General features: G+C 37.8%; 1 protein-coding gene across 1 annotated transcript in view; it reads left to right on the top strand.

Annotated features, from left to right (window-relative positions):
• The window catches only part of ALOX5 (arachidonate 5-lipoxygenase), a 68,116-nt gene that overhangs the window by 5,646 nt on the left and 43,194 nt on the right, over window positions 1-19,276 (top strand). The window contains exons 2-4 of the mRNA XM_074232586.1: window positions 6,740-6,938; window positions 8,108-8,189; window positions 14,200-14,322. Of these exons, the coding sequence (XP_074088687.1) occupies window positions 6,740-6,938; window positions 8,108-8,189; window positions 14,200-14,322 (404 nt within the window). The remainder of the gene's footprint in view (window positions 1-6,739; window positions 6,939-8,107; window positions 8,190-14,199; window positions 14,323-19,276) is intronic.

Raw genomic sequence — 19,276 nt, 5'->3', positions numbered from 1 at the left:
CTTCTCAGTGATGGCGAAAGAAAAAGTTTTGAGAAATGAACCTGAGAGTGACTTTTTCTCTTGGGGAAGATCATGTTCACATATATTGGGACTGATCTACCTTAGTGGGGCAGACCCACTGGATTCTAGAAATGATCATTCTCTATTCATTGGGTTTTTTTTTCAGTCTGCCGCTGGGACTTCATTAGTGTGGGGAACTCTCAGTACTGAAACCTTCTCTGCTGGTGCTGATTTTTGACCCTTCAGTAAGAATACTTAGACGCCATCTTATACAGCCTTTTCATTTTAAAGACAAAGAAATAGAGGCTAAGATGTTAACCACTAGGAATGAGATTCGTAGTCCAAATCTAGCCCCTCTGTCCATTATGCCATTTTGCTTTAGAGGTAGCTCCAAGGCAGTTATCCTCTGTGCATTTTGCCCTACTGCCTCTGCTGTTTTTTCTCTAGGGACCAGGAGGTGTTGTTTTAGTGATTAGAATCTGAAAGACCAGAGTTGCATCCTACTTCCCTAACTTATTAGTTGTGGACTCTCAACAAGTCACTTAACCTCTCTGTGCCTCAGTTTCCTTATCTGTAAAATGTGTTCTTGAAGGGAAAAAGTTTAAAGGAAAATAACTCTCATAGAAGAATAGAACTTGCCTTCCCACCATCCCTCTCCCAGATCTTCTTCAGTTTTTTTTTCTCATTTTTCTTCTTCAAAACTTAAATATGTAGCAGGGGACAGCTAGGTGGTACTGTGAATAGAGCACCAGCCCTGGAGTCAATGTCAGAATAAAGCTTTTTTTGAGAGTTTACTTGTCTTTTGCCTGGGAATAACATTAAAATATTAATTTTTAACAAAACGAAACCAAGCCAATCCATTTTCTAATTCTTCTCTCCAAAACCACCTGTGATCTCTCCATTGCTGAATCATGGCCTTTTTTTCAGCTTTCTGTGCACAGCTCTGTTCACCCCCTTCTCCAGGGACGCTCTCCTCCTCTTTCTCCTTCACTGACTTGCCTCTTAGCTCTCCATTTCCCTGTATAATGGCTTTTCTTGGTCTCCTCGCTGGTTAATAGATTCCTTCCTGGACCTCTTCTCTGCTTTGTCCACATCCACTACCTTGATGAGGTTTCTCCATGTGTTATATGAAAACATATATCATGTTTTCAAATGGGTGCATTTTATTATATTAAAGTTATCCTTGAGGAACCACTTAGCTTAGTCCAGAGAAACTAGAACACTCACCCTTCCATGCCCTGTTCCTGGTTTGGACAGGCTCTTCAGGACTGGAAGGCCTTCCTTTTTCTCATTGGCTTGTTGAGTCCCCCCCTCCCCCCGGCTCATCATGAACAGTTTAAATCATAGTAAATCAGAATGTGGCTCACAAAGCTACAGGACCTCTAAAGGGAAGAAGTGAAAGAAAGGTTCTCTCTGGACAATATTAATTGGTCATGCAACAGATAATTTATGTTACATAAACAAGAAACACTAATAAAAAAAGTCACAAGCATCCATTAATAGAATAGGGATCAATAACACCTTAAAGTCCCTCGTCTAATACCCTAGGATTCTGATGTTGGTGCTTCTTCCAAACATCATGTAGCTTGAAGAATTGATGAACATTTTTAGTTCATCTTGGCTGGGCACTGTCCAAGCAAGTCCTGCTACATTTCTGTGGTCAAATAGGCCAGGCCCCTTCTGAGGTAGAGGTTTCCCCTGCTGTCCTCCAGACCTTTTGATCTCAAGACATTCATTCTGGGATCCTTGTTTTGCCTAAGATCAGGAAAAAATGGAACACTAAAGTGGCAAAGGCTTCCGGGCATCCCCCAAGACTTCCTAATTGAGTCCATGCCACTTGGGAAGTGAGGGAGAATTGTCGTGATACCAGGGTAAATAAGGGCCCAGTCCTTTGTGCAGTCACATGATACTTCTTGAGAGTTATATAGTCAAGAGAGCTCCATCTATACCTTTTATCAGGTCCATTAGCCAGTGAGGACACTCATCACTGGCCATCCTACCTTTCCTAGGTTCCAAAGCAGCTGGAATGTAAAAATCTCTTAGTACCAAGAAACCAATAAACATAAATAATGACATCACAAGAGGAAATTGGATGGCTTATTTTCGTTTATACCAATTTTTTCCTTTGAGAATCAACTTTCATGTGATTGTTTCTTATAATACAAATCATAGTTCCTGGCACATTTACAGGCACTTCATTAAAATTTATTGACCACCTCTTCCTTAGAGAGACACATTTGAAACCAGTGGGATGTCATCTAAATCTAAAGCAAGGACTTAGTTCTGCAATCCTTGAAAAAATTGCTTAAAGCAATGATATAAAAAGGCAATTTCCTCTTTTCTACTTCAATTTACAAAGGGTTAACACTTTGTGTAAACTATAGGACAACAAATTGCTCATCCATGTTAGGGAATAGGAAGATATTTCAAAATTTCACTTATCAAGTGAGATTACATTCAGATCCCACGCAATCCACAGAAATACCCAAATGGATCATTGGCCTAAATGGAAACAATGAGTCATAAAATATTGGAAGACAATAGAATGGCATCTAAAGTCATTGAAAAAAGGTAGAAAATACTTAACTAATCTGCAAATGGAATTATAGAAGATAGATATATTTTAATATTGAAAATAAAAATGAAATTTTGCACAACTCAAAGCAATGTTTTAAGGATCCAGTGGGTCCACAAAGCATTTCACAAACTCTAAAACAATATATAATAACAATCATAACTAAAATGTGAATGATGTGTGAAGTTATGCAAAGAGCTTTACAGATATGATCTCATTGGAATCTCACAAATATATAGGCAAAAGGTACTGCAAGTATTACTATTCCCATTTTATATATGGGGAAACTAAGATACAGAACATACCATAGGATCATGGAATTGCAGATTTACTCTTACATTGGTTCCATGTTATACATTGATCACAGTCGAATGTGAATGCTTGTTGATTGAATGATTGCCCTGAGCAATTGATACATTCCTTGAACAAAATTAGGTTTCTATCTTTCGCTTTTCAGTGGTGTGATTATTATTTTTTTTTTACTTTTTTAAAAAAAAATTTCAGGCAATGAGGTTAAGTGACTTGTCCAAGGTCACACAGGTAGGCAGTGATTAAGTATCTGAGGCTGAATTTGAACTCAGGTACCCCTGACTTCAGGGCCGGTACTCCATCCACTATGCTACCTATCTGCCCCGGTGTGATTATTTTTGAAAATGACACTGTCCACATTTTCTGGAGAATCTCAGTCCAGTTTTAATGTGACTGTCCTATGTTAGGTACTGGGGATACAAAGTCAAGAATTGATGGCCCCTACTCTCAAGGGTTTACATTCTACCTGGAGGTCAGAAGATCATAGATTTAGAATTGGAAGAGAGTTTCAACACCCAATTCTTTCATTTACTGATGAGAAAACTGAAGTCTAGGGAAGGGAAGGGATTTGACAATGGCATGGAAGTCATAAATGGCAAGGCAGAATTTAAATCCAGGTCCTTTTGACTCCAAATCTAGCTTCCCCTGCATAATACTCTCTCTTTTATTTTAGAATTTATTTTCTCCTTTTCTAATTACAATTACAAGTAAGGAGAGTTGTTTTTGTTTTTGTTTTTGTTTTTTTTGCACTGCAGTAGGGTTAAATAAATTGCCTAAGGTCACACAGATAGATAGAACACCAGCCCTGGAGTCAGAAGGACCTGAGTTCAAATGCAGCCTCAGATACAGAATAATCACCTAGCTGTGTGACCTTGGACAAGTCACTGAACCCCATTGCCTTGCAAAAAAAAAACAAACAAAAAACCAAAATGTGATATGATACAAACCCAAGATAAACTGTGAGGAGAGCAAAGTAAAGATTCACAGAAAGTACACTAATGCATATTTGGGGTTGGAGAGAAGCTTTTGGCTTGGAGTAATCAAGGAATTCTAATTAGGGGAGGAGGTGACACCTGAACTGGGTCTGGGAGGAAGATAAAGATTCTGAATGACAGCAATAAGTAGTAAGGAAATTCTAGACCTGTATAAATAAATGGAGATGGAAAATTGACTCTAATGGTCCTGGAATGTAGTATGCATGAAAGGATGAAACTAGGAAGTAGAGGACATTTAATGCCAAGCTAAGGAATTTGTATTTGATCCTGGAGGTACTAGGGAATCACTAAATATTTTTGATTAGGGAGTAACCAAGTCAGATCAGCACTTTAGAAAAATATTTCCAAAGTGGTGGAAATGACAGATTGGAGACAGGGACATTGGATGCAGATAGAACTATTAGGAGGCTATATATTAGCCTAATGAGTTCAAGGGAGAGCAATGGTGAGGACCTGAACTATGTGAATGGACAAAAACACAGATGTTTTTAGAGATCTAAAATTGGCAGGATTTGGAAAATGAATGGCAATAAAGGAACCAGAGATGACTACAAGGCTTTGGTCTTAGGATGTAATAGAGACAATGTTCTGGGCTTAGGGTCTAAAATGCATAAGTTTGAATCCCTCCCCTGATACCAGCACAGTAACTATGGACAAATCTTTTAACCTCTCTGTGCTTCAGTTTCCTTAAATATCTGGGATTAATAATATTCGTGGTTGACTATATCATGAGGTTGTGAGAAACAAATGAGATAATGTATATAAAATGCTTTGTAAGCCTTCTATGTAAATCAATTATTATTATTATTATTATTATTATTGTAGCAGCTTTTAAAAACCAATATCTCACTGATAAATTCAGTCTTTTCTCATTCTTGATCTTTCATTTTGACATTATTGACCACCCCCCAGCACCCCTATTTAATACCATCTCCATCCTTGGCTTCCCTAATTGGATTTGTTATTGCCCATGAGGCAACTAGGTGGTACAGTGGCTAGAGTCAGGAAGACCTGAGTTCAAATGTGACCCTGGCCAAGTCATTTAATATATAGACACAGACATAGATATAGACACACACACACACACAGACACACACACACAGACACACACACACATAGACACACACACACACACACACACACACACACACACATAGACACACACACGCTCACACAAAGTTGGCTATGTTGTGCCTGCCTCCATCCCCATATTTTGGATATCCTACTTTTGTTTGTGCAAAAGCCTTTTTTCTTCCCCTTATATAATCAATTCAAGTATTTTTGCAGATTTATCATTTCTCTTAAATCATGAAGGGCTTTTCTTTTCTCCATAGTTGATTCCTTCTCCTTCAACATTGCTTTAATGGTTTAGAACATTGGATCATGGATCCATTTGGAACTTATTGTGGGGTGTCTCCTTACATTTTTCACCAAATTGTGATCCTCTTTTAATTGAATAATGTCTTGGTCTCATCACCAACTCCCCCCACATCTTAAATATCATCTCTTGCCAAAACCAATTTATATACTTTAGTTATTAAATAACACAATTCAGTTCCTACTTTTTTTTCCATCAATGGTATTTACATTGAGCCATATGTTAATAAAGCTATTGTTTCTTTAGTTATATAAACAATAGTTATATAAACAATAGTTATTGGTTCTTTCATACCATTTTTATATCATGACACAAACACTCTTACAGTCTTATTGCACTATCTTTCCCCCAGGTGGAAAAACTGGTGATTCAAACAGCTCTACTACTACTTACGGTATTAAACGGGTTGAAAATATATGCCTAATCTAGCAAAGGAGCTAGTTGTAGGATGAAGTCTAATTTCTCTAGATTCATGACACCAGCTCTTTCTATTATCCCTCATCTTGGATAGAAAATTTTGAGTAATTCAGATAGGCATTTTATTGATAAGTGATGTTTATCCTTGCTTTATTTTAAAATAATTTCTCCATCATTATAGTTTGGGAATCTGATGATCAGATATCTGGGTGAGTTGAATCTTTCATCATCTAATGTATTCCCAAAATCCTCAATGTCTCTTAATTTTAAAAATTATGAGAAATTTTCTGGCATGATTTTCTGAAATTATAATAGATTCTTTTCATCCTTTTTAAGAATTTTATTATCTCTGAGTTTATTTCTCTGAGTCTCCTCTAGTTTTTTTACCTTTATTTGAAGGTTATTGGGTAATTTTCAATTGTGATGATTTTTTTTAGCTATTTTTTTCCCTGCTACCTATACCATTTTGACTTCCAATAGAACAATTCTATGTCTCATTCACATTTTTTGGTTGTCCATGGAAAATTTCGAGTTGCTTAAGTTTTGTTAAACATTTGTTGTAACCTTTTTTAAAAAAAACTTTTTTCTGTTTTTACCTTATGTCCTATGATAGTTTCGGCTCCATTGATGGTGAACATTGTTGGTGCTAAATTATACTTTTCCTTCAATTTATGTCTACCCTTCAATATTTAATCCATAATAATTATTCATGACTAGATTTTTTTTATCAATTTGCTATATATATTTTTCCTTTTCTTCAAGTTTCCTTTGGCAATTTGGGAGCTGCAAGCTCTCTTACGTCTTTACTCTTCTATCTTGCTAGAAGTCCGAATCTTTTATTAAGCTTGCCATATAAAGGATAAAAAAAAATATTCCTTGGCAAGGGAATTGAATAACCAAGGAGATAGGGGAGAGAGTGGAGCCTCCAAATACACCTTCAATCTTCCATTTGTTCTAAAAAGCAAGAAAATATCAAATGATCACTTAGTATTAGTTGACATATCTGTTAGAAACTTGAATGTGGTTATTAGATTGCAAGTTGGTTTTGCCTTTTATTCTGCACAGGTAGATTCTTATGATGTGACTGTGGATGAAGAACTTGGAGAGATCCTTCTGATCAAAGTGGAAAAACGAAAATATTGGCTCCATGATGACTGGTATCTTAAGTATATCACTTTGAAGACTCCCTATGGAGAATATATTGAGTTCCCCTGCTACCGCTGGTTCACTGGGGAGAGTGAAATTGTCCTCCGAGATGGGAGAGGTGAGTAATTATTTCAAAGTCTTTGATCGCAATGTAAGTATATGCCTACCAGAGAAATAACATCATAGGAAGGAAGGGATCATCTTGTCCAACACCATCATTTTGGAAATGAGCAGGCCCAGAGGAGTCAATGACTAGCCCAAGGACACTTAGATAGTCAAAACTAGAGCAGGCATTTGAATTGAAATCCTTTGGCTCTATGTTCCATTAGGTGTGTCCATTGGTCAGTGGTAGCTAAGTGCCCTATGAACACGTATATCTCAGGTCTAATTGTTGTTTGGATCTGGCCTGAGAAAATAGCTCTTGTTCTTCTCGAGTATAGTTTCTCAATATCATCAAAAACTCTTTTATCAGACTGATGGGCCCTTGGGAGTGGGTGGCTAATACTTTACAACATGAGAATCAATCTCTTGGTCTCAGTTTCCTCACCCGATTCTCTCTAGATGGTCTCTTAAGGACCCTTCTAATTCTAAGCCTATGATCATTTGAATATTTGAGATCAGAGAGATGTCTCTTTGGCAGATTTTAAAGGATGCCAAGTAAGTGGGGAGGAGGGTAAATGTTTAACACCCACCACTTCCAGTACTGATGTGCACGGTGCTTGACTTTATAATTTAATATTTTGTGCTCTTGGACACAAACCTACATACTCTACTGACTTCTTAGCTTAGGACGATCTCTTTATCTGATATATAAACTGACCTTAGGTCTGGTCTTTCTTGCTTGAAATCCCTCTTCTTTTATATAACTATAAGACTCGGGGGCAGCTATGTGGCATGGTAAATAGAGTACCAGTCCTCAAGTCAGGAGGACCTGAGTTTAAATCCAACCTCAGACAATTACCTAGCTATGTGACCTTGGACAAGTTACTCTTAACTCCATTGCCTTAAATAAATAAATTTTTTTAAAAAGTATAAGACTCCAGAGTGGGAGAGTCTCTTCCCTTCATAATATTTCCAGTCATGGTCATGCTCCTCTTGGTCTCCTTTACCTAATGATGCCAGGACTGAAGGGGCTCAATCTGGAGGTGACTTGACACTTGATGGTTGCCTGAGCTTGTCAGGATCTTTTAGAATAGGACCTGATATCACAGGGCTGCCATTCCTTCCCATAGGTTGGTGATTCCCTCTGGTTGCTTTTCTACTTGTCTTCTCTTCATTCTTTAACAGCAAAACTGGCTCGAGATGACCAAATTCATATCCTCAAACAGCATAGACGCAAGGAACTGGAAACTCGGCAGAAACTCTATCGGTGAGTTATAACATTGAAATAATTTGATGGCATGATCTCAGGTCCTGCTACTGCCCTTTCCAGGTTGATTGGACATTATAGTCTGTGTTCTAATGGACATGATCTGCTTGCGATCCTCTGCATGTGACATTCCATCTGTGGTCCCAGTTGGCACAGGTTTTTCCCCATGCCTCAAACACATTCCCATTTCAACTCCACCTCAAAGCATCCTTAGTTCCTTCAAAGCCCAGCTCAACTGCCCCCTCCTACAAGAAGCCTCTCCTATTCTTCCCCTCCCCCAGATACCTCTGTTCCTGGGTTCCCTTTCCTATGAAATGATTTTGTGTCTCTCTTTCATGTTTAATTTTAGAAGTATGGGTTGTCTCTCTGATAAAAATGTAAGCTTCAGGAGGACAAGCACATTTTTGAGTCTATGTCCTTAAAATCCAAGATGCTTAATGTTAGTACTTAAGAAATGCTGCTTGAATTAAATTGAATTCTGCCTGTGAACAGCCACCCAGGTCATAAAACACCCGTGCACAAAGGTTCTGTGACCATTTCTGCTTTCATGATACCACAGAGTGAGCTCATAGTGGCTGGCTTGCTCTTTTCCCCACTTCCCATTTCATGTCTCACCACTAGATAAATGAAGAGGTGGGAGGAGAGGGGGCGATGCCACAGAGCCAAATAACATTGGCCCCTCGGGATGGGGGAAAGCATCCCTAGCCTTAAGGCCTCTTTTAAGGTGAGACAGCTCTTTTCCATAAGATTAGATCTGGCTAGGGACGGCTATATGGTTCAGAATTAGGAGCACATAAGTTCAAGTCTGAATTCAGATGCTTAATAATTACCTAGCTGTGTGACCTTGGGGAAGTCACTTAACCCCATTACTTTGTCAAAAAAAAAGCCAAAGAACAAAACAAAAGAAATATAGATTAGATCTGGCTAGAGAAAAGGGAATTTCTTCCTATAGCAGGAATGTTTAGAAGGGCTATACATCATTCTTTTCTCTTTTTCTCGCAGCTGAAATTAGAACTATTTAGCTCAAGTGTGGACAAGTGATTCATTTACGAGCACAGCTTACTGTTAGTGCTCCCCACACTGGTTGGGCCTGCTTAAGGGTAGGAGAGGTTCCTGGAGTTCTTTCTAAAGAGGTTGGGTAAAGGCTGATCTTCCATTACATGAGTTGACATTGCTTCATTAGAATAACTTAGGGTATCCCAGGGGCAAGGAGATCCAGACAAAGTTCATCAGGAGACTACATGGATACTAAGTTTGAAGCTAAGTGCGATCACAAGTCTAGAACACAAGAGACCTTGGAGGCAGCTAGACCGTCTGCTTGATTTGACCATGGGAGATGGGAGGGTAGCCCAGTAGATGAAGGGCATCGCCGCCACTGCTTGCAAAGATCAGCTGAAATGATGAAGAGAAGAAATATTTGGAAGGGAGAAAGTAAAAATCACAGAGCGTGAGAGTTGGAAGTGACATATAAACATATAAAAACATGTAAACATATAAAACAAATATATGATTATAAAGGAAATAAATTATATTGAAATATAGCTATCAAATTGAAAAGAAACTTCATAGTCCACAGGTTAAGAACTTCCTGATCTAGTCCAACCCTAGCCTGAAAAAGACTTCTCTAAGAGATCTAGCATTTGCTCCATGGCATGATGACTTTGATTTTGGTTTGACTTGATCTTCTCTCCATCTTCCTCTGTGGTTGATTAAACTTTTAGCTTTACTGTGGCTGCCCCTTGGGTGTTTTACTTCTGTTTTCTTCTGTTCTCTCTATATTGAGTCAGACTCCCTTGAAATTTTGCCAGCAGGTACATGTTGGCCAATGATCTCCTCACCATGCTTAGATTTCTCTGATTTTTTCCTTGCTGACAGGTTAAAGTAGATCCTGCTTAGTTTCATTGCTGTGACTTTTTTGCTGCTCATCAGTCACTTGGAACCCATGACCAAACACTGCCCCCTGGCCAAATTCCAAATGGCAACGATAAGAAACCTTTCTGAGCTTCAATATTTCTGCTCTGACTACAGGCGCTGATGTCCTTACCTGCCTCTAAATTGTTTGCCCACCACAATAGTCAACCATAGTCTTTTAAACTCTTTCCATTTTCCTGGCACAGAAAGATGAACACCTGTCACCACATCTGTAGTTATTGCCCTTGTTTATATGAACATGTTGGAATATAAGGGGGTGGGCTTCCATAAGGAGGCAACTCAACTGGTGAAGGCCTCTAGATCTGCTATGAGACTGATGATTTTTAGGCTGATGAAGAGAAGAGCAAAGCAGGGATAGAATCACAAAGTTGGAAGGAAAGCTCAGAAGCCATCAAGGAAAGGATCACTTCTCTAGGATACATAATAATTCATTATCTAGCCTTTGCTTGAATGTTTTCACTGATGAGAAGCCTACTGCCTCCCACAGAAGCCCATTCCACTTTGGGATAGTTCTAATCATTAGGAAGGTTTTACTGAAATCCAGGCCAAATTTTTCTCTTCGAAACTTCTACCCATTGGTGGAAGTTCTGCCCTCTAGTTTCAAGAAAAGCATGTCTAAGCCCTCTTCCCCATGACTGCTTCAAGTACTCAAAAACAGTTATAATGTCCTTACTCTACCAACTGCCCTATCTCAAGTATAGGGGAAAACCCCAGTTTCTTCAACTGATCCTCATTTGTGTGATCATGCAGTGAAAAGACAACTGGATTTTGAGTCAGAGGACTGAGTCTTAAACCCTAACTCCACCCTCTTCTAGCTGTGTGACTAGGTATATATTATTTAATCTGTGTCCCAGTTAGCTTTGGCTACATCAGTAGAAGGAAGCTCCACAGCAAGACTGCCCTATAGCAGTGCACTAGTAGCCCCAGCCCTCCACCCACAAAAATAAAAACAAAAACAAATAAAAACCCTTTGAAGTATGTTTCAATATTTGATCTCATCCTACTAAATTTCAATCATATTTATAAAGTTCAATTTGCTTTCTTTAAGTAGAAATCACTCATTCACCTTATTTGCTCTTTCTGTATTTCCATATTGTAGTCCTTTTGTGGATTTTGATTTATATGACTATCTGAGCCTCTGTTGCTTTTTTTTCTTCCTATATTTCCATTCATGCTTTGTCTCAGTTTGATGATTTCTTCAAGTCAGTGCCTATCTGAGTGTCAAACATTCAGGTTTTATTCTTCCTCACTTCAATTAACACATAAGTCAAGACATCACCCATGATGTCATTGGTCTTCTTTGAAAACAAATGACAAGCAACAAAAATGACCAAAAACTCATATCAATAACTATCAAGACCCTTCTCTAAAAGATGCAAGTATCAGTGAACCATAAAATCTCAGAGATAGAAGGGACCTAAAGGTCAGCTCATCTAGTACAAACCATGCCCTTAAAACAGTCATCTCCACAGCGTACCCATTACTTCCCAAAGCAAGTCTACTTCCTTTCATCAGTAGCCTTCACCTTCCACTCATTACTTCTGGCTTTGCTTTCTAGGACCAAGTGTCTCAACTTTTTCCAATGAGTACTCATCAATCCAATTATGAGCTCTCTTGAGTTCTTCCTTGGACTAAACATTCACAGTCCTTTCATCTAATTCTCCTCTGACTGTGAATTGAATGAGACTGCTCACACCAAAACAACTTAGACTCAGGGTTTTTATTGCCTTCTGAAAACTCATAAATCTTCTAATTTGGGATGAATCTTAGGCATTCACTTATTTGAACACACCAAGAATTTCTTTTCTTTGTGCTCTCTCTCTCTCTCTCTCTCTCTCTCTCTCTCTCTCTCTCTCTCTCTCTCTCTCATTAGTTATATTTTTCCCCCCTTCATTTTCAACTGTCATCTTCAGATTTTTTTTCCACTTTCAGTTGCTTCCTCTTTGGATTGTTTATTCATCACATTGTGTTTCCTTATTCCCATTTATATCTTAATTCAGGAAGCCCTGAATTTTTCGGGGTTTGCAAAATAATTGCTTAAAAAAATCCTTAGATCTCTGGAAGTAAATTAATGCTTTGATGTGAAATAACAAGTAAGGAGATGCAGTTCAAGAATAGATTTTCCATATGAAAAAGCAAAGAAACACATATACATACAACCATTGATTTTTTCTTATCAGACTTAAAATTGTACTGATAGAAACTCCTTCCCAATAAGAAACTCTTTCTATTAATGCAAAGTAATGCCTGCTCCTAATCTTGGAGTTGAATGACTTATCCAGGGTAACACTACTAAGATGTGTCAAAGGCAGAACTTGAGACTAGGCCATTCTGACTCAAAAGTTAGTTCTTCTCTACTATACCATGCTGCTTCTCTGGCAATTTATTAATTTCATAAAATTTTCTTTTTACTAATATATAAGAAGGCAAGCTCTTAGATAATATGGCATAATCCAACAGAAAAAATGTTGACCTTAGAGTCATGAAACCTGAGTTCTAATTCTGACTCTAACAACTGCAACCTGTGTCAGCTTGGATCAGCTCAAAACACTGGGAGTGTTCAGTCTGAAGAAGCAAAGACTTGGTGGAGGTTGGATGGGGAACTTGGTAGCTATCTTCAAGAATTTGAAGGATTGTTGTGTAGCAGAGAGAATTATATAGGCAACATGCATATAATGCTATAGGAGATAGGTATAACTTGAAGTAATAGTAATCGTAGTTGAATTATAATTGTAATAGTAATTTTAACTGAATCTAGGGAAGGTTTTTTTATTTGTTTTTAAGGATGAGGGGGATGGGCACTTTTGAAGGAAGTAAAGAAGGACTCAGTATATAGGAATATAATGAAACTTAGAGAGAGGAGGGAATGATTGTGGTGGTTATTCTCCTGGAAAGGAAGGGAGGACTCAAAAGTTGATGTAAATGGACAGGGAAACAAGGAGAAGGATCATCTCATTGTCAGAGATTAGGGAAAAAGAAGAGAGAGTAGGGAATGATGTCAAGGGATTTTGTGATAAAAGAGCACTTACAATGAATGTCTTCAATTTTCTCAGGATGGTAAGAGGTAAGGACTTCAACTGAGGCAAGATTAAGGAGAGAAAAGTAAGCTTGGAAAACCCTTTTAGGGGGAAAGACTCAAAGACTCAAACAGGAAAGAATTGCCTCGCTGCAATGAGGGCCCAGTTGATGGCAGTTCGCATGAATTATTAGCATACTCAGTTAATGTAGTTATGTGACTCCTCCAGCTCAATTTGGTAGCAAAAGGAGCAGAAGTGAACATTTCATATAGGTTGGTGTTAAGAACAAGGTTCATAACCTTGAGAATGTACAAAGGGCAAAATAATTTTAGAATGGAAGAAAAAATAGAGTTGAATTGGCTAATGATAGAATCAAGATTGTAGGAGACATGAAGTCATAGTAGGGATAATGGCCTAAGAAATACTGAGAAAAGGGATTAGAGATTGTTGGGGAATGTCACCCCATCAATAAAGTAAAGTATAGATTGAGGAGTGTAAAGCATTAGAAAGAGATGGATTGCTAGGAAGCTGTGGTCAGACAGTAGAATGTCAAAGTTTTAAACCAATAAAATGAATTAAAAATTATTACAATTTGTGGGTGATGGTGAGATATAGTGCACAATGATGGTTTAGGTGTGATTGAAGAACTGGGCAGTGGGGTAATTTGAAAAAAATATCAGTATAGATATTTAAGTCCCCTAGTATAAATGTAGGCATTGGGGAGAAGAGAAAAGGAAAATAGGGAACCAAGTCCTGAACTTAAGAAAGGAGGGATAATGACCTTGGTAACAGTAAACAACCATCACATAATCTAAATTGGTAAGAAATGTGAATACACTGATCAATATTAGCACTGTATAGCAAGACTAGAAAGTCAGGCTGAAGCCAAGTGGTAAAGAGTTTTACATTCCTGATATTTGATCTCAGAGGTATTGGGGAGCCCCTGGAGTTTGCTTTAGGAAAGTCACATTGGCACATGTCAGTTTAATTCTTTCAATTAATAATTTCCCTGGACCTCCCCTACAATTTTTCTCAGTTTCAGTTTCCTTCTTCCTTCTCAGGTGGATGGAGTGGAATCCTGGATTCCCTTTAAGCATCGATGCCAAATATCACAGTGATTTGCCACGAGACATCCAGTTTGACAGTGAGAAAGGAGTGGACTTTGTTCTAAACTATTCCAAAGCGTAAGTGTTTGAGTGCCTAAGAATTTGACAACAGAGTCTCAGGGCTACAAACCCAGAGAGTGACCCATTTCTTTTCATTTACATACAACTTGGCAATAGCCTTGGTTTTGGGGAGGCATGATGCTGGTCGATTGGTTCTCAGTACAAACTTAGAGGCTGGTAGGTAAGAATGAGTAACTGAATGGCTATATCTCCAGTACTCTCAACCCAATTCTCTCAATGTCTGTGACTTAGTCAGCAAAACTAAGCCTTCTCCAATCAGCCCTCAAAACACAACTTATGCAAATGTGGCACCATATGTTTCCTTCAGTTTTGTACTAAATTGGTCCATTGGGGATCTTTAAAAGTGGTACTGATTTTTAGTTTTTACATCATCTGCATTTCCCAATGTATCACTTTTTCCTTCCCCCTCTCAGTAACAAAAAACAAGGAATGAAAGAATTTTTTAAAAAAGAGAAAAAAACAAGAAATAAAAAAGGCAAGTCAACAAGCATTTATTGATCAGTTAATTATGTGCTAGGCTCTGGGCTAAGTTCTGGGGATGCAAGTACAAAGCAAAGGAAAGACAGTTCTTGCCCTCAAGAAGCTTCCATTCTGATGAGGGAAGACAACATACAAAAGGGAACTGAATAACTTAGAGTTTAGGACAGAGAAGGGATACGTTTTGGGGAAATGGTTTCAAAGTCTGGAAAATAGCCCAGCAGGAAGGGGAATGAAGCATAGGTGACCTGGGTCAATCTCCAAACTGGAGATCCCAAAAGGACCTCACCAGTGAAAAAAAGGGCATGACAGGACAGAGGGATGTTCCAGGATAAGAAGATTCTAGATAATAAGGGAAGTTCCACAGGGAGAAGAAAACATGAGTCATGGTGGTGAAGACCATGGAGATGGGATAGGGGGAAAGAAAGGAGCAAAACAAGTCAACAAAACTCACCAATAAGTAATCGAATCCAATATTATATTTAGTGTTCCATATCCATAGTCTTCTACCTCTGCAAAGAAAGGGGAAAGCAGCATTTTTGTCTTTGATTTGAAATCAAACGTGGTCATTATAAGTTTGTAGCACTCTATTTCTGTGATTTTATTGTTATTCTTTCCAATATTCATGATATATTCTGTTTTCTACTTATATCATTCTGGGACATATTGTAAATGATTAGTTAGACAAAGTTTGTCCCTAGGTTAGTCTTTTTTAAAAAAAACTTTTTTATTGGTAATATATATAGATATCTATATATCTTTATCAATAGCTATAGATATTTAAATCTATTTATCTATCTATCTATCTATCTATCTATCTATCTATCTATCTATCTATCTATCCACAGTCAGTTCTGGATATACCATAATCCTTTTGAACTCTCACAATTGAAAAAAATTGACTGAAAAGTCGATCATAATTGACATCTCAGTGCACCAGTTCACAGCTAGCTCCTGGGAGATAAATGTCCACTGCATCCAGTATCAGCAGAAGAAATTAAATGGGAATTTTGGGGGGAATTTCGCAGAAGCCACAGGTGACACACAAAGGTCAACAGATAACACAAAAAGTTTAGAAATTCAGAAATGTATAAAATATTTTTTCATAAATATACACAATTTCCTTTTGAAAATCAAAATAAGTAAAAATTTGTTTGCAAAAAGAACATGAAAACCAGCATACCACATGATGGCTAGAAATATAGAGCTATCCTAAAAAGTTTGGTAACCAGTGCATAAAATATATGTATTTACAGTATGTATTTTTTATTATTTAATAAGATAAGTGAATAGCTACATAAATTTTTCTTAAAATTAAATTTGTGGTAAAAGAACTGCAGTTCTATGCATTGGTTTGGGGATGCCAAGCTTATTTATGGCAATCTCTCATGTGATATCTCCTGATGATTTCATATTGATCTTTTGCATCTCAAGTTTCTAGTGTCTTATAATATTATTTAAATGTCATAAACTGTATTAAAAATCATGGGTTCCTAATGCAGTATTCATAGTGGTTCAGAAAGTATTCTTTTTTCATACAGCATTTTTATTTGACATTGACCTACTCTATATTCCAAAGACTCCAAAAAAGGGGAAAAGAAGCCATCTGTCCCAAAACATTTATAGCAGCTCTTTTGTGGTGGCTAAGAATTGGAACTTTAAAGGGATGGCCTTCACTTGGGGTATGGCTGAACAACTTGTGGAATATGATTGTACTGGAATATTATGTGCTTGATAAGCAGGATGACTTCAGAAAAACTTGGAAAGGCCTACATGAACTGAAGCATAGTGAAGTGAACAGAGCCAGGAGTAACAGTAACAGCAATATTGTTCAATGAAGTGAATGACTTAGCTATTCTCAGCAATATAATTATAAGAAAATTATAAAGCATAAATGATGAAATATATCATCCACCTCCAGAGAAAGACTTGATATTGATTGAAAACAGGCTGAAAGGAGCTGCTAGGTGGCGTAGTGGATAAAGCACCAGCCCTGGAGTCAGGAGTACCTGGGTTCAAATGTGGCCTCAGACACTTAATAATTACCTAGCTGTGTGGCCTTGGGCAAGCCACTTAACCCCGGTTGCCTTGCAAAAACCTAAAAAACAAAACAAAAAGAAAACAGGCTGAAATACGCTATTTTATAACTTTTGCTTTTTTATTTGAGTCTTCTAGCACAAAATGAATGATAAGGAAATGTTTTATATAATTGCAAAAAAGTGACCTCCATTTAGGCTAACATCAAATACTTAACTCTAATTTTACAATGAAATACTGATAATACCTCATAGAAGAAAAAGAAAAAAAAAAGTTTAGATTTCTCTGGTACAAAGGGAGGGCCAAAAATTTTTACTTGGATTTTCCAGATTGTGGAGGTACCAGTGCCCCTAACTCCCTGCAATGTGGAAGGGATAACTTCCTTCTTGTTGTAAAATGAATGGGTTGTATTGCATAGTCTCTATAGACTTTCTAGCACTAAAATGATCATCCTAACATCCTTAGTAGGAGGGTAGGCACCTAGGGCAGGCAGTGTGGTACAGTGGACAGAGAACAGTGAATAGAGAGTTGAGAAGACCTGAGTTCCAATTTAGCTCAGCCATTTATTCATCGTGGGGCACTAGGCAAGTCTTTTAATTCCCCTTATACTCAGGGTTGTTGTGAGGATCAAATCATATAATGCATGCAAAGTAAACCTTACAAGCTCTATCTAATTTTTAACTCTTTTTTCATCATCCTGATGTGTAATTTACATAACTCAATTAATAAATATCTATCTATCTCTGTATTGGGATAGCACTTTAAAATTTACAAAATTTTGTCACTATAGTAACCTTGGAAGGCAAATGGGTGCAAATATTAACACATTTTGCTGAATGGAAAACCGAGACTGGGACCTGTGAAGTTGTCTGAGGTCATATAGCAGATACTTGTCAGAGCCAGGATCTGAGGTCATGTCTTTTGAGGCCAAGTATCATGTCAGATGCTTATGTCAGGTATGCAAGAGATGATTAGGATGTCACTCTTATAGAACTTATCCTGCAGTATACTTGATTGAAGCCTGGAGAATGTTATCAGTTATTTCATTCACTGATCCAAGGTAGAGAGTAGAACCCAGTCACTGAGCAAGCACTGGGTGTGCTCTACACACAGCTTCTCCACAGCTGTAAATCTTTAAGGGGAGAGAAGAGGAGGAAGTCAAAGATAGACTGGTGGCACAAAGAGGAAGGGAATATAGATGGGCACTTTGTAAATGTTGGTTGAATTTGTCAACAACATCTGTTTGCTTGGAATCCAAATGACTTCTCACAATCTTTAGAGACTGGCAAGCACCCTCAGTTTTTAATGGGAAGTGGTATATGATAAAGCTGGAAAAGTGGGGGAGAGGGGTGGCTAGGCCCTGGAGTCAGGAGTACCTGAGTTCAAATTTGGCCTCAGACACTTAATAATTACCTAGCTGTGTGGCCTTGGGCAAGCCACTTAACTCCATTTGCCTTGCAAAAAACTAAAAAAAAAAAGTGGGGTAGAGTATCATATTTATCATAGGATAATAGAATTAAAACTGAACAATCCTCAACAAATGAAAATATTCCAATATTCAAAGAAGGAGAAAGAGAATTTGTTTAACAGACTGTGCATTACTGGTTTGTAGGATTTGTTTTCTTAAAATATGCAAAATCTGGCAAGGTAATGACAAAATTGCTTCAATTATGTGTGCTTGTGGTCATCCACAGACCAGAACACAGGCCAGGAGAGTAGTCACAGTCTTTCATAAGACCTTGAAGGAACTGTGGTCCTTGCAGGGGTGTCCCAATAACACTCAAAAGCTCAGGAAGCACCCCAAAACCAGAGCATAGGCTGGGGAAATGAATAAACAAAAAAAAAAAACAAGAAACCTGACCATAGACAATTACTTTGGTCCCTTTGAGGATCAAAACACACTCAGAAGATGACATAGTCCAAGCTTTTATAAGTAAAGCCTTCAAGAAAAATATGAATTGGTCTCAGGCTATGGAAGGGCTCAAAAAGATTTTTGAAAATCAAGTAAGGGAGGTAGAGGAAAAATTAGGAAAAAAATTAGGGTGTACAACTGGTCAACAAAGGGAAGAACACTCAAAATTGAGTACAAAAACGTTTTACTCAAAAGGGAGACAAAAGGATTGGGGGTTAAATGGTCTTTTTTTTTTTTAGTTTTTTTGCAAGGCAAATGGGGTTAAGTGGCTTGCCCAAGGCCACACAGCTAGGTAATTATTAAGTGTCTGAGACCAGATTTGAACCCAGGTACTCCTGACTCCAGGGCCGGTGCTTTATCCACTGCACCACTTAGCTGCCCCTTCCTCTTTTTTTGGGGGGGGGGATGGTCTTTAAGCAAACAAAGTCCAACTAAGAAGTGAAAATTTCAAAGTGGGACTTTTTAAAAAAGAAAAAAATAGAAATCTATTATTTCTGGAAAGAAGGAAAAATATGAGGGGGGGTT

This window comes from Macrotis lagotis, chromosome 4 (assembly GCF_037893015.1).
Source record: "Macrotis lagotis isolate mMagLag1 chromosome 4, bilby.v1.9.chrom.fasta, whole genome shotgun sequence".
In the NCBI taxonomy this organism is placed as follows: Eukaryota; Metazoa; Chordata; class Mammalia; order Peramelemorphia; family Peramelidae; genus Macrotis; species Macrotis lagotis.
The sequence above is the reverse complement of the archived record's forward strand: the minus strand, read 5'-3'. Positions and strand labels throughout refer to the sequence as shown.